At 37.6% G+C, this 15,065-nt stretch overlaps 1 protein-coding gene across 2 annotated transcripts in view; it reads right to left on the bottom strand.

The window, feature by feature from the left end:
* LOC110170583 (diacylglycerol kinase beta) overlaps positions 1-15,065 on the bottom strand; it is a 66,073-nt gene that overhangs the window by 8,842 nt on the left and 42,166 nt on the right. For both annotated transcript variants that reach the window (XM_055150100.1, XM_020936246.2), the window contains 3 exons: positions 14,638-14,702; positions 7,160-7,250; positions 6,570-6,771 (listed from right to left, as the gene is read on the bottom strand). In XM_055150100.1, coding sequence (XP_055006075.1) covers positions 6,570-6,771; positions 7,160-7,250; positions 14,638-14,702 — 358 coding nt within the window. The remainder of the gene's footprint in view (positions 1-6,569; positions 6,772-7,159; positions 7,251-14,637; positions 14,703-15,065) is intronic.

Here is a 15,065-nt window from a genome sequence, read left to right as displayed (position 1 = left end):
CGTCAAATGTTTTTCTCCATGAGATGTTATTTCTTTGTCTGGAATGTTTTACAGTGTGCATTAAGTATTAAACCTTTCTGTCTTCCTGGGAACCAAACCAGACCAAGTTACAAGTTACAAGGTCAGATCCATGGAGAGGTGACCCCGCTCACATTCTGAATGCCGTTTTTTGAGCAAAACAACCACCTGTAATTCAACAAATATAAGGTAAAGCTGTTTAATGTCATACTGCGGAACATTCTCGAGAAAGCAATGACTTATTCATAGAAACAAGCAGGTTATGGACCCTCCACCAGGAAAGCTACACAATGCACACTTGATTAAGGGGCTAGGGTTGATGTATTAAGTACGATCATTCCTAATAAATGATTTGTTCATTATCAATTATAAATTCATTCTTTCCTTCTTGCTTAGTTAAAGTTGAGATGTAGCTGTATTTTGAAATAAATTCAGTGTTCAAAAGTCCATTGTGCTGAAATTTGCTAATACAGAAAAGATGAAAATTTGTCATGACAACATTTATAATAGTAAAAAGTGTATTCATTCATTGGAATATATTTGATTATTTTATTGCTTTAGAAAATGTTCGCAAAGCTATAAGCACCAGGTTGGTCAGCACAAACAGTCCAGATATTTCGTTAGCATTACAGCTTATATCACAAATATCTTAAAGTCGGTTTCCGTCCCACTTTATGTAATAAGTAAAAAAACATCAGAAGAGCTAAAAATTCAAATGTAGATGCAGTTTTATTTGTGTAAGAGGTGTTGTGCTATAATTATTAGCAGGCATATTTGAATGTCCTTCCTCCGCCCACGTCCCTCCCTCGCTCACTCTGGCCGGACACTCATTGTCTCGGTGTGGACAGGGCTGTGGCAGATGGTCCAAACGGAGCCCACCTCACTGCCCCAAACACAGGCTGGGGGAGCTGGGGAGCGCACTTGGACCAATGACAAGGAACAATATGTTATGAAGCTGTTGTAAACATACCACACACATATCACTGCATTTCTGCCTGGGCTGCTACTGTCAAGACACAAATGGCCACAAGGAATTCACACCACAAAAATATACTGTGCTCCAATTTTTATTTTTTATTTTTTTAATTTTTGAAGTAAAACTGCTTCGTTCAAGTGTGTATGAAGGATTGGTCAGATGAAGAGCATGAATTACTTTACAAAGACAACAATCTAAAACACCTACACAAAAAGTACACTGGGTTACTGGATCTTCAGTGCATTGATTATTAAACTTGAAAAAATGCAATGACAGCAAAATGTAACTTCTGTTTCTGGTTGATAAGTGACCTGTTCACTAGTTTTGACATGATTGGACAAGGTGTCATAGTTCATAGACAAATGTCCCTTGCATGTGAACTAAATTATGTTATTGTTCCACCCTCTGCTATTTAAAGCGATAACAAGAAATAAGTATTGAATATTGCAGGGTCATTTTGTACAGAAAAGAGCTGTTACATTTAAATCAAAGTGAAGCCATGGTTTAATGATGCTTGCAGTAATGGAAAGCTCCAAGAATCACAGGTGCTGCCATTCATTAACTTTAAGTTAAAACATGACTGGAAGGTCAATTCACTCCCACCATGTACCCTGAGATCAGCTGCATATTGGATCTATTTCAAGCTGCACTTAACAGCGGGGGTGATCCAAAGTAATTATAGTCTGCAGTTTTCTGTTGTGTGAGAATAAAAAAAACTCAATATGGAGTCTCGTGTGCTAAGTCTTAAAATAGTCATCTTTGAGGCATGTGTCACAATTTAACGATGTAGGAGGGCTGGCCAGGGGTTTGGGTTCAGTGAGGCAAAGGATAAGGTTTAAGATAATACGATGAATAATGAATAATGTAGATTCATTTAATGGTAATTTAAAAAGAAACAGTGACCACTTCTTTGTGTTGTGGCCACAGAAAAACAACTAAATGTATACCTGAGCAGACTCCTAATTAAGCAATTATTTGTTTAATTTGTTCGAGACAGTGCATGTTAATGAACATACATGAGATACTGCATGTTAACATATAAGACTGCAGCCTCTGGGTATTTTCCATTCATTGTCCTACTTACACACATACAAGTGTACACCAGTGTACTCAAGACAACTATACAAACAAATGTATTGACTTGGGTCTAACTTTGATCATGTATGATCTGTTACAAACATTACTAGACATAATGAATACTATATTGACTTATCGTTCAATACATAACAGATGGAACAAGAATGTTTGTTGTAGGGACTTTTTCTTTGCACTAGTGGGAAAGTTTTGGTTATTTTTCTGAAGAGCAGTGAATAACTGACTTCTATGACTCATTATAGATACAAACTAACCGCTGCATTTTGTAACTTATTTATATTTTTAACAATATTTTAGAATATTTTGGGGAGAATAGTTCTGCTTTAGGGTTTAGTTTCAATATTATAATTTATGGTCCATAGTTCAACAATATAATGCTCTTCAAAATTGTGACAAGCCTAAACATTACAATGAACAAACTTATAGGCAAAATATGATTTTGACACAAAATATTTTCTATAAAAAAGACATTTAAAAAAAGATCAAGGATGATTTTATGGTTTCTAATATTTGTTATTCTTTTCTGATACTTCCTAAACTCCAAACCAATGGAGCATGCTTTGTGGCCCGGGTTTACCACAATAGAAAAACACAATACTCTGAGCAGCAGGCGGTCACACTTGCAGACTGAGAATTAGCACTCCAGCTGTGCAACAAACAGGCTTCATTCAGGTGTACGAGAGCAGAGGGCTGAAACAGGTGTGAAGCTGCACTGTGCTGTTTGAGAGTCAATAAAAAAAAGTGATGTTCCAACAGGTCCCGGGCCAGTGATACAACACTTCTAATGCTAATGACCTTATTTACAGACAGAGGAAGTTTAAGAAATTTGATGCTGAAGCTGAAAGGAAATAAACATGGGAGGAGAGAGATGCGGTACAGATAAGGTTAAATAAGTTCTCAGTTTATATCGGATCTCTACGTAAATCCTCTTCCTGTTAAAACGCTGCATTTTAGAGTTTCCCAAAACATTCAGGACAGTTATCTGTTATAGAGCAAACAAGCAGACTCGGGCCTGATTTCAGCCCCTCACTGTGGTATAATAAAACATGCTTAAAACAAGAAAGGAGAACAGAATTATAAATATTTGTATTTCTTTTTGGTAAATTAGTTTTTTACATTGTGAATCTATGTGGAAAATGTCAAATATCATAAAATAACAAATGCAACCTACAGGCAGCATTTGCATGATATTTAGAAAAAAGAAGAGGAGAAATACAAATACTTTTTTTGGTGTGGTTGTGCTACACTGCCTGAGCCAAATCAACTATAACAAAAATCTAGCAATTTTTAAAAATTGTACAATGACAATGATTTTTCTTAACATGCCCCGTGAAATATTGACTACTGGAGCTAAGGGTTGTTATGGCCGTGTGCCGAATAGCCACAGGTGAAAATGGATCAATGGCAAATAATTTATCTGTGCAAAACATGGGTTTAAAATGCTTCGGCTGCCTGCACAGTCCAGATGTATATTGATGACACTGTAGATTAGATACGTTACTGTATAAACCGTATGTTAGCATGGCCGTCCTTTGAATGTGTGGTCTGTCATTTTAGAACAAAAGCCAGAACACTAGACAGTGAAACGCCTCAGGCCTCTTTTACTCTGCCTGATCACATTATCTGTGCTAAATGGATTTGAAAGATTTTGTTTATTGTTCCAGAGAAAGCTTACTGCCATAAACAATTACACTTATGATAAGCATGCATGATATCTACAGTAGCATTTGGATGGAGCAGAGCAGAGGGACAAATGCATATAGACACATTTGAGACTTATTTTAAATCAATGCCAATTTTGCTATGCTAAAGGATAACAGTTTTTATCTACACATACATTGCCTAATGTATATAGACCTATACCATGCACAGGGAGTTAGGTTGTTATCGTTTATCAAAGTGTGTAATGAGATAAAGAAAATCCCTTCATAAGAGGGCAGTGTGTTGGCCTTTAAGAGACTACAATAGGATTATGACTCAGATCCAGGTCAAGAGTCAGGACTAGGCCAATAGGGTGGCGCTCAACCCAAAAGCTCCTTCTTGTGCTTACCTGACCAGACAGAATCACACACTCTGACAAAACTTTACAAAGACGAGTGGATCTGGATCTTGTCTAACTGATTTCAGGGCGTGACTGACAGGTGGATTAACAAATCAGAGTGTGGTCCATTTGCATTAAAAACAAACATGGTGATTTTAAAAAAGCATAAAAAGTAAAAAAAAAAAAAAAAAAAAAAAAAAAAGGGGAGGAAACAACAGAAAAGAACTGAGAAACAGCACAAATTTTACAGGTTCAACAACCGAAGCATCAAACTGTTACTTATCTCGGATACAAAAAGTTAAACATTTTGTTCTGTATGTTACAAGAATTTTAAAGAGACACGTGCTACAAATTAGCAGCTGTGGTTGGATCATCTCAAGTTTGGATGGAGGATTTTCACACTCTATGGGCCAGTTTCAGCCTCTTCTGGATTTCAACACAATGTAGACTGGCTGATCAGGCATATGTTGTGCAGGCCTGTATTACGGCTGGGAGATATGTTTTTCCTCATACTGATTTATTCCCATTTTTGATTATTTTTATTTTATCTCATTAGTAAAACAAATGAAAATGGCACTCACTGTGAATTTTCTGAACATAAACCATACAGTACAACTCAAAGGTTTGCCCTTTTGATTAAAAACCCAGCAGGACCTACCATAAAACTTTGAAATGACTGAATCTAAATCTCTTACAATTCGATTGCACAATCCTGGTCTATAGATTCTTAACCATGAGGAGGAGTATGGCTTTTAACAAAAATTCTATATCTGGTCAATAAGTTTTAAGAATTATATATTTTTTGTTTTTATTTTTTCATATACCAAAAAGAAGAAAAATAAGTTGCCTGTTGCCGATACAATTTGATTTGCACGTTTGGGAGTTTCAATGTTAATAAAGAGCCAAAAAGGGCATGATATTGGATATCTTTTGGTTGATTCATATTTTCATATTTATATTTTTGAATTATTTTATATAAACTGTATAAATTATTTTATGTAAACTACATAAATGTCCAAACTATTTTTTGTAGTCCACCAAACTCTACTCTTACTAAAGCGAAGTAAAGTAAGTAAAGTGACTGGCCTGTCCCTTCTATATTCTGTTGAAATCCAGAAGGGGCTGGAACTGCGTGCAAAATTCTCTGTCCAAACTTGAGACGATCAAACCACAGCTGCTAATTTGTAGCACGTGTCTCTTCAAAATTCTTGTCACATACAGCACAAAATGTATAACTTCGTGAATCTGAGATAAGTAACAGTTTGGTGCTTCGATTGTTGATCCTGTAAAAATCTACGCTCAATTCTCTGTAGTTTTCCCCCCTTTTTACGTGTAAACCACCGTGTTTGTTTTTGATGCAAACCACTGAATGAACAGTTCTTGTCTAGTGAAATCTGAGAACAGAATTATATTAAAAATGTATAATGAATAACTATGAATCACTGCAGGGTGAGGGGTGGACTGGTCATTTGAATAACATATAATACCTATCATTCCAATAAGAGCTAGTGTGAATAGAGTGAATGGTAAAAATGATTCATACCTGAAGCGAGTAGGTCAAAGTTTTTTTTCCATTCAATTTCTGTCCATTGAGAAAATCATTCACCTCGGTACACCAGGTCCAGGTTATAAAACAGACCGTGGGAATTGAGTGAGACTGATTTCTACCTACCCCACTAAAAACTGAATTTTCATGAAAAATAATGTAACTTTAACAAATTTATAAAAGGCAAGAGAGTCTGACATGTTGACGCACAAGTATTTGTAAACATGTACAAAGTGGCCACTCTCACAAACATGAGTCATCCCTCTTGCTTATGTGATTCAAACTATGGTATATTTTTTCCGTCTCAGTTTGCTTTTCTCTGCTTGTGTCTTTGCTCAGTGATCTCCATGGAAACAGTCAGCAGAGACACAGGAGTGAAGCAAGACCAAGCACTCAATTTTTGAAGTGTTAATCTGGAATTTTGTTATATAAGATTATAAATGAATTATTACGTTTCAGATTAGTTTGAAGTTTGGGTTTTTATGTATTAAACTATGAAGGCTAACAGAATCAATACATTTTCCTTTCAAATCCTTTAGTTACTCAAGACTTGGAAAATGAGTAGCCTATGTTTATGGTAAGTTTGGGGCTCTGGAATTGAAAACTGGAATTTATAGCTTGTTATTTGTACTAATTTATGTTTAGCTTTTATTATTTGACAAAATGATCAGTACTTTTAGTCAACAAAAATAAATTTAAATAATAGTTTTCGTCATTATGTGTACTTTTAATTTAGTTCTAGTCATCAAAAATTGACGAAAAATATGACAAAATATTTTAGTCAACAAAATTTCCACAAACTACAAGATGTAGTTTCATTATACATATTTAACATGGAAGAGCAGTGTAGTATCTATTAGTCTTTGTAACTAATAGATACTCCTTTTACTCACCTTGAACACAAAACTTGAGCTCTTTGGCGTCAGTGACAGTGCTGGACGGCATCCTGTCAGGAACCTTCTTACTCATGCGGTTGTAGTTCCTCCTCTTCTTCGACTCGCCCCACAGGTTAGAGCCGCCGTGCATGCTGGGAATGTTGAGGACTGCAATGCCCTCCAAAGACGTGTTACTGAGGTCTAAGATGATCCCGTCACACTGAGAAAAAAACACAAGAAAAAGAAGAGGAACTGGTTTAATATATTTACTTGAGTGCAGTTTCAATGAATTGATATTGGGGGGGAAAAGTGATTTAACAGCAATAACATATTTGCAATTCAGTATTCAGTATTCAGTTAAGTCTGACAGAATGAGGCAATCAGCAAATTTATGGAGCATCAAAATAAAGATGTGCTATGAATAACACAAACTTTTAACATCATAAAACTGCTACTGATGTTGTACAATTTTGATAGCACAAGATTAAAACATTAAGTTGTCAAGATGTTTTCTTTATAGTCGCTGCACTCTGGATAAGGAGGCTCTAATAAACATATGGTAGAAAAGAGAAAACTGTCAGTTGTTTAAATCAAAACTAAACACTCACCTCCACTTCGATGCATTCGTTCAGTTTCTTGCATGTGGCCGAGATTGTCTCAGTGGTGCCAAACTCAAAGTACCAGAGCTTATTCTTCATTCTGAACAAAGACAAAAGATACATATACAAGATTAGAGACAGGTTTAGCCTTGGATGCAGTGATATGAATGTAGTTACTTCATGATATCTGTATCTAACAGTATCTATATACCAACTATGTCAACACAAAGCCAAAGCACCCTATAGCGATGAGGTAACTGGCGAAATAGGTCGGGCACGTGAGACCCCAAACCTCAACGTCAGCTGCACCATCTGTCAAAGAGGTGCTTCACTGTTGTCATCCATTTGTCAATACAGCGCATGTTTTTGCCCATGCCAGGCGTTACCGCGTCAACAGTGCCTCTCCAGGGGACAGAGGGGAATCATGGCCAATGGAGACCAGCCGATCACTGTCAATATTGTTATGATTCACGGCACTCAACACATGGAGAAGGTTGGACTCATTCAGACAGTGAGCGTGGTCAGGTGTTCTTACAGATGACGTGCGTGGATGGTAATAGCATATGTTTTCTAACCAAATAAAAATAGCTGGTATATGTGGTTACTGGCATTGGTTACTACTTACTATTATATCAATTAAGTGATCACTATTCATATTAATATCCTTTACTCCTTAAATTATTTAGCATATGAGTCCCATATGCTGTGAACAATTTCCCATGTGGATTAAAGCCACAGCATGTAACTTAAAAGTAAAATAAAAGTGTGTTTTTTGTATGAGCTACTTAAAAAAAATTATGTACCATGAGTGGGCACGCATCTCCACAAACCTGACGCTCATTTGGCCTGCTTGCTGGTATGCTTGTCTCTATAGAAATGTTGTTCCTTTGGTTATAATCTCCCACAGTATGACAGAAAACTAATCTAGCTACATGGTGAATGTTCAAAAGTATGGTTTTAACTTTCTATTTCCCATGGAATCAAGCAAATGGTGGGCCATCTCCAGATAGTTACATACTGCACCTTATATACCCTAATGAAATTAAGTTTTATTGATCATGTTCTAACTTTTCATCTACAAATCATCTGTGTATAGACATAACTAAAACTGTCAGCACATCTTGCAGTTGTTATCCAAAGTTAGCTGGGTTTATTGGCGTAGGTGAGCTCTGTCAAGCCTTGCCAAAGCAATGAGCTCACACTTGTCAACAGAATTTGAAACATGTGTGATAGCTACAGAGCAATGTGACCAGTGTTTCAGTTGGAGGATTCTATGGCTTTCGGCTCAGACCCTCCACCTACAGCATGTCATTTTAATATTTCGTAAGAGACAGGTTGTTGTGACTGACCTCTCACCCCGCATCACTTCTTCTGAAATGACTCACGCACTAATTTATGATACGACAAGGCGCTGCTGATACTGACAACACTGCTATTGACACAACAGCTGCGTTATAGGGGTGCACTGAGGTTAATTCATCGTACTGTGAAAGAGGCTAGGACAGGATCAAAACATGAATTACAGGAACAAAGGTGCTTACTGGTCAGTTTTTCTCTTAGGTATTATTTGTGTCTTTAATGTCCTATATTACGCAAAACTGACTCTTTAGAACGTTGTTACCCCTGCAAGAACATACCTGGAGTTGGGTTTTGTTTCACACATGTTTGAATAATCATTTATCTACAATTGCCAATCTCTATTGAGCTAAAGGAAAAAGGCAGCTGACATCGCAAGGTGGAAGCTTTGAGCTTTGGAGATGCAGACAGACTAATAATAAAGGGTTACTCAAACATTTGTGAGTGATACAAAACAAAACTCCAGGTATTTTTTTGAGGCGGTAACATTACAACTTGTCTTACAGTACACAAGAATCAATTTAGCATAATATAGGACTTTTAATATACATTTCAGAAATAGTAACGTGGGCTATGCAGTGAATAGGTTTTGGCGTAAATCTATACTACGACTACGACTACGACTCTTTTCATTTTCAGTTGAGATAGGAAACAAAACCCAATTATTATTATTTTTATGACCAGATGTTCATATCAAACATCTTAAGCTGCTGTGCACTACCCGCTTGCTCCTCTTTTGCTTAATTGTCTCTGCTCACCTAAATACCTCCCCAGAAACCTTCCCTCTGTCAAATCAGGGGATTATGTCCATATTTGAGATCACAATTAGGAACAGTAGTGACGCTCAAACTGCCTAACCTCATTAAGCCGCTTCCACATGAGACAGACTGTAAAAAATGCAATTAAGACTTTGCTTTTTCTCCTCGCAAATGGACGCAGCGAGCAACAGGGAGGCCGACTTATTTCTATAAACCTTCCTGCGTTATTCCCACGTCTCTGCATCCAAAAGCATGGCACAAAAAGCCTAAAAAAGGAAGCCCCCCTTTTACTAATTGTCACGAGGAAACCATTTTTATCTTCTTATTTTGTCTTGAACCCTGGGGCTTTTTTCTGGTAAGGAGGCTAATGAGGTCGCCTGAGCATTACTTCAGTGGTTGACAGTAAGCACACAGCTGATGCCCAAACACATAACAGATTCTGGCAATTCTTTGTAGCTGTTAATGTATCTTCTTTAATTACTTGAAAATCAAAAGAGCTGGGGCACAAATAGATTCGCAATTCCTTTGAAAGACTAGAGGAGAGATAGCAGTGACAAGCATATTGATGTGAAAACAAAGATCACATGGTCCATCGTAGCTGAGTGGCTTTTCAAACTGTCCTCTTGTATTTGTTCCCACTCCCACTATGAGATAAACATCTTTCTTAATCTTTAAAATAAACAGTAACACTTTGACCCAAGCACCCCTGCCCCTGATTTTATGCCTTTTGCCTCTCCCAAACCTAATCTTTCTAATCTATGACACCAGTGGATCATAATGTTTTAATTAAATTGCAATATTCATCTAAAACAACTCAGTGAAGAAAGCAAGTCCACTGACTAACCAGTGGGAGCTGGGGTCCCCATAAATGTCATCACAACAAAGAGCCGTGAAGTTGTCAGCACCTCTGATGGATAGCTGCACATCACACTAACGAGTCACAGATTTGTATCAGAATTACTATATGGCTCTACCGAATCCAAAGTGTATCACAGAAAATAAAATTGGGGAACAAAATAAGTAGCAGCCGTTTGCTGGTGGGGTGAAAACAGGGATTGATTAGCATAATGGTGTTTTGAAAATAAGCAATCAAAGATAGGTCAAACATGCACGAATGTCTACAAATACTCCAGGTGAGTAAATAGTGAAGGAAAACAACTACAACATGGTTAAAAGCTCTGAAAAGTTGATAATAGGTCAGCATAAATGGTCTGCTTTAATTTAGGAGTTTGTGGACAGACTACTCTCTTTATCAGCTTAAAGAGAGTCTCTGATAAGAAAGCTGCAAGAGCTACTGTATCTGAGAGTGCACTGTAACATGACCTGATAAGTTTCTTAACAGTCTGCATTGATTTGTATGTTATCTTTATTATGTTACAAAAGTATACAAATGCAAAACTTAGATTTTAGCTTACTAAAAGAAGCTATTGTTCTTAAATGGCTAAACTTATCATTTGATTAGCAAGAAACCAGGACCAACAAACCCAATATACTGTACAATATCATTTGATTGACAAGCCATCAATAAATGCATTCAGTATCTTTGTCACGTTTTTTTCTTCATGGCACCAAAGGCAGCAAAGGACACCAGGTGCAGGGCAGTGGCCAAAAGTGGAAGGTGTTGATGCCAATGCTCTGATCTCTAATCCATTTAGGTCTAGTGAGTTTTACAGGGCTAAGGAGCTTATGGAGAGGGTTATCTATACGATTTAACATCATCAATGGGAAAAACACAAGATTAATTGTCTAGCATGCAAAATTGGATCTCATTGCTACATTTGAACGTCCTTGTCCTAAAGGCCGCAACACTGATGTCACCAGGCCAAGTTACAGGTCATACAGGTCATGGAGGATCACCCCGCCTATAGTAAGTATTAATGTTTTACAAAGTATTTATGAGCACTAAAAACACCTGTAATTTAATGCTAAATAAATATGTTTAATGCTATACTGTGGATAATTCTAGGCAAAGCAATAACCTCACCGTGGAGGCAAGAAGATAGGGGCCCCTCTACCATAAATGTTACACAGTGCAACTTATTAGCTCAGTTCAATCAAATTGCTTTTACAAATGTAATGACATGTAGTGTGTGCAAATAATACATGTGAATAATCCTTTAATCCTGTGTGTTAAATAAGACCTGTCCTGTTCTTACTACATAGCCCACTGTTCTTTCAAGTGTGAAAAGCCATGTCTTCCCACAATGGCGCCTTTTATTCAGTATCTTCGTCACTATTCTGTGGTTGTCCCCCACTCCAGTTAACGCTCCCACTAGCACAGGGAGAAGCAGCAGTGTGGAAGTCATTAACACAAGGGCTATGGGCTCCTAAAGGTCTGGGCCACTGTGATCATTAGATTCTGATGGAAGATCCCAGTGTGAGGTGTGAGGAGTCGCACTTCAGTATGCCCCCCTCTCCCCCAAAGCACCAGGCCTGGAGACAAGCGGGGGGAAGGGTATGAGGCAGAAACCACATACGAATGCATACAATAAGATCTTTGAGTGACACACAACAAGACAAAGAGGCTAAAAGTGCTGCAAGTGCCTGCAGGCTTCTCCCACGTTGTCGCAGTTCACGTATCATTTTGTTGCTCCAGTGTCCGCTGTGTACAGACTCGGTTACATGACCACATTGTCAGTCACTAAGGTAACAATAAAAATGGTTAAGTTGTCAGTCACTGGCTTAAGACTTACAGGACAGCACCAAATGTCAAGCTTTGGTTAACTTTGCTCATGGGATCAGTTAATGTACATGACAGCATTCTCACCACCACCAGCATACACCCACTGCTCTCTACTTACTCCGTTCTCCAATTGTATTTTCTTAATTGCTGAGACATGTAGGATTTGGCAGTCTCACATTTTCACTTTGGAACAAATTTTAAAAATCCACTACTCACTGGTATGACCTGCAGCTCTCCACTGGAGTTACTGACTCTGTTGTGATGACGTTTATGGCAATGTGGGCTTCCATTAGGAACTGCAACTTTCTAACACAGAAGTCAGAGGACTTGTTTCTTTTATCAAATCATTTTAGATGAATATTGTGATTTAAAATGTGCAAATGATATCATAATGATCCATGGGTGTCATGGATTATAACTATATAGAAGGCTCAAGCAAAATATGTGTTCTTTAAACTGTTGATCTGTTGATTTTGAGTGTTTTTATAAACGAAGAGACAAAGCTCCAGTTATCTAATTTCTTTATATTTAACAAATGGCTTGTAGTAGATATTGTAATCTTTTGACGCCTATAGTAATCAGGCTTCAAGAGTCAAAAGTGCTTACTTATTTATGTTGATGTAATTTAGACCAATATCACAACCTCTCTCTATGCATAAAATTACCCATACTACCAGCTCCCATAAGATTCCTAAAAATCAAATGTTATCATTTATCTATTTATTTATTTATTTATTTATATTTTAAATCTGGGCTTTGAATTAAATTGGGCATGTGTCAGGAATACCATTATGTAACAATTCCAACAGGAGTCAAATAAATAGTCTTTCCACAACACATACTTCCATTATTAATTATTAAACTATATAAACATTGTCATTGTTTGAACCAAAGTCAACAGACAGGATGTAATGACTAAACAGATTTCAACGCAGCCTCCATCTGGGACTGGGGCTAACATTACCGCCAGTCATTCGCCTCTGGGCTAAAGCCTCTAAGGTTTCCAAATGTACATACTGAAGGTGTTAGTTCTGTAATGAGCCGTCAGACAGAAGTGTGGCCACAAGAAAAGTGTGTGTATCCTTGTCTCTCTGTTTGAATATAAATGAGGACCTTTTACATTTTCTGGCAAAGCTACGAATCACCTTCTTTAAAACTGACAGGAAAGAGAAATTCACACTTGGCCAATCGTTTTTCAGTAAGACCACACTGAAGGAGCCTGCTCAGACATGAAGAAATGTTTATATTATTTCAAGGGTTTAGCGACCAGTAGGATCAATTATGTCACACATTTTATTAAAGCTTTTTCCATGGAGGTGATATTGCTTTGAAAGGTCCACTGTATGGCATTAAAGAGGGGGTATTTTACTTCTATGAAGTAGTAACTGCTAACACAACATATTTAGATCACCATGTTTTCTTTTATTGTTTTTAAAATGCTCAAAACAACATATTAGCATGTTTCACTTTTGTTTTTGGTGATCTGAGTCCCCCCTCCCTTTGCTTCCCACACAAGAAAGAATTGTCATGTGGGAATATGGGTGATGCAGCTTGTGGCCATACCCGATCCCATCAGATCTCAGAAGCTAAGCAAGGCCAGACCTGGGTAGTACTTGGATGGGAGATCTTTGGGAATACCAGGTGCCACTGTGGGGCGCAAGTCGCAAAAACATCATTGTGTCATTGTGTCCTCAGGCAAGGCACTTCACCCACACTGCCTAGTATAGTAGTATAGTAGTGGAGTGTGCGTGAGTGTTGGTGGTGGTCGCAGGGGCCAACAGAGCAAAATGGTCTCTCTCAAAGACCTCTCTTCTGTCAGTCTGCCCCAGGGCAGCTGTGGCTACAATAGCAGCTTATCACCACCGAGTATGAAGTGAATGAATAATGCTCTGTAAAGCATCTTTGAGTGTCCAGAAAAGTGCTATATAAAATTGATCCATTATTAATCTTAAGAAGGGTTCGGAAGGGGCCCAGGAGAGATTGCTAGATTAGTCAAACATGCATGAATGACATCTAAAACCTCTTCTGGGATGTTTTTGATGAGGGAACAACATTGTAAAGAGTTAGAAAACCCCCCAAATAAATTTTGCATACCCCCTCTATCCCATCTATCTGTGGAGACAAACTGGTGACACCAACAGGCCAAGTTACAGATCAGATCTTTGGAGAAGCGACTCGTAGTAAAAAAGAATGTTGTGAAAATATTTTTGAGCAACAGAAACACCTGCAATTGCACAGTTAATACTTCTTATACCTTAAGGTGGACCATTCTAAGCAAAACAATAACATCTTTTTCTTCAGTTGCATTCCACTATTTCCTCTGTACGGACACGAATATCCTTTTTACGTCACTGTTCCACCCCCTCATACTGCAGCAGCATTCTTCAGCACATCATCTGACTTTTGAATTAGTTGAACCTTGTGTATCTTATAGCAGCAGATTAAGTACATCAACTGGAGTTGCACGTAGTCTTCATTTTGAACAAAGACAAGGAAACAATGTATTGATTTGAGTGGTTTTGTCCTCTCTTTGACCTACTGACCACGGAGGATCTATGTGATATTAGGTTTCTAGGTAAGGGTCCTGTTGTTAACTAATCACATGGGGTCAGACAGTGAAGCAGAGAAGATAGATTGTAAGAAATCTATTGTGAAAAATGCAAAATGTCATTGGAGGATTGATGTGTTACCTGCTGTTGAACTTCTCTGGGTGCTTCTCTCGCATTAGATGGAAACGATGTGCGATGGAGGCATCCTGGAAAAAAAACAAAAAAAACTTTTACGTGCAATTCAGTACAGCCCAAAACCTAAGTACATTTTTGAGGTTTTATTACAGACAGTATGTTTGTTATTTTATATTAAAATCTTAGGGTTAGGGTCAGACATGACATTATATACGTAGACCTCCACCAAGGCAATAGCACTATATTTGTGTATTCTGACCCCTTGTGGTTGGAACTAGTATTTGTTGCTCTTACTTTTCTGAACTCTGGATGTGTCCAATTAACTACAATTCATACACTTTAATATAAAATCCTTGCTCTTTATCAACAATGAAACTGACAGAGGAAAACTCTTCCTACTGAACATGCTGGTACAATAATTTGGACAATTTTAA

This window comes from Boleophthalmus pectinirostris, unplaced genomic scaffold (assembly GCF_026225935.1).
Source record: "Boleophthalmus pectinirostris isolate CB_2022bp ecotype Guang Dong unplaced genomic scaffold, ASM2622593v1 HiC_scaffold_1, whole genome shotgun sequence".
Lineage (NCBI taxonomy): Eukaryota > Metazoa > Chordata > Actinopteri > Gobiiformes > Gobiidae > Boleophthalmus > Boleophthalmus pectinirostris.
Note: the sequence above shows the minus strand (reverse complement) of the source record. Positions and strands in the feature narration are given on the sequence as shown.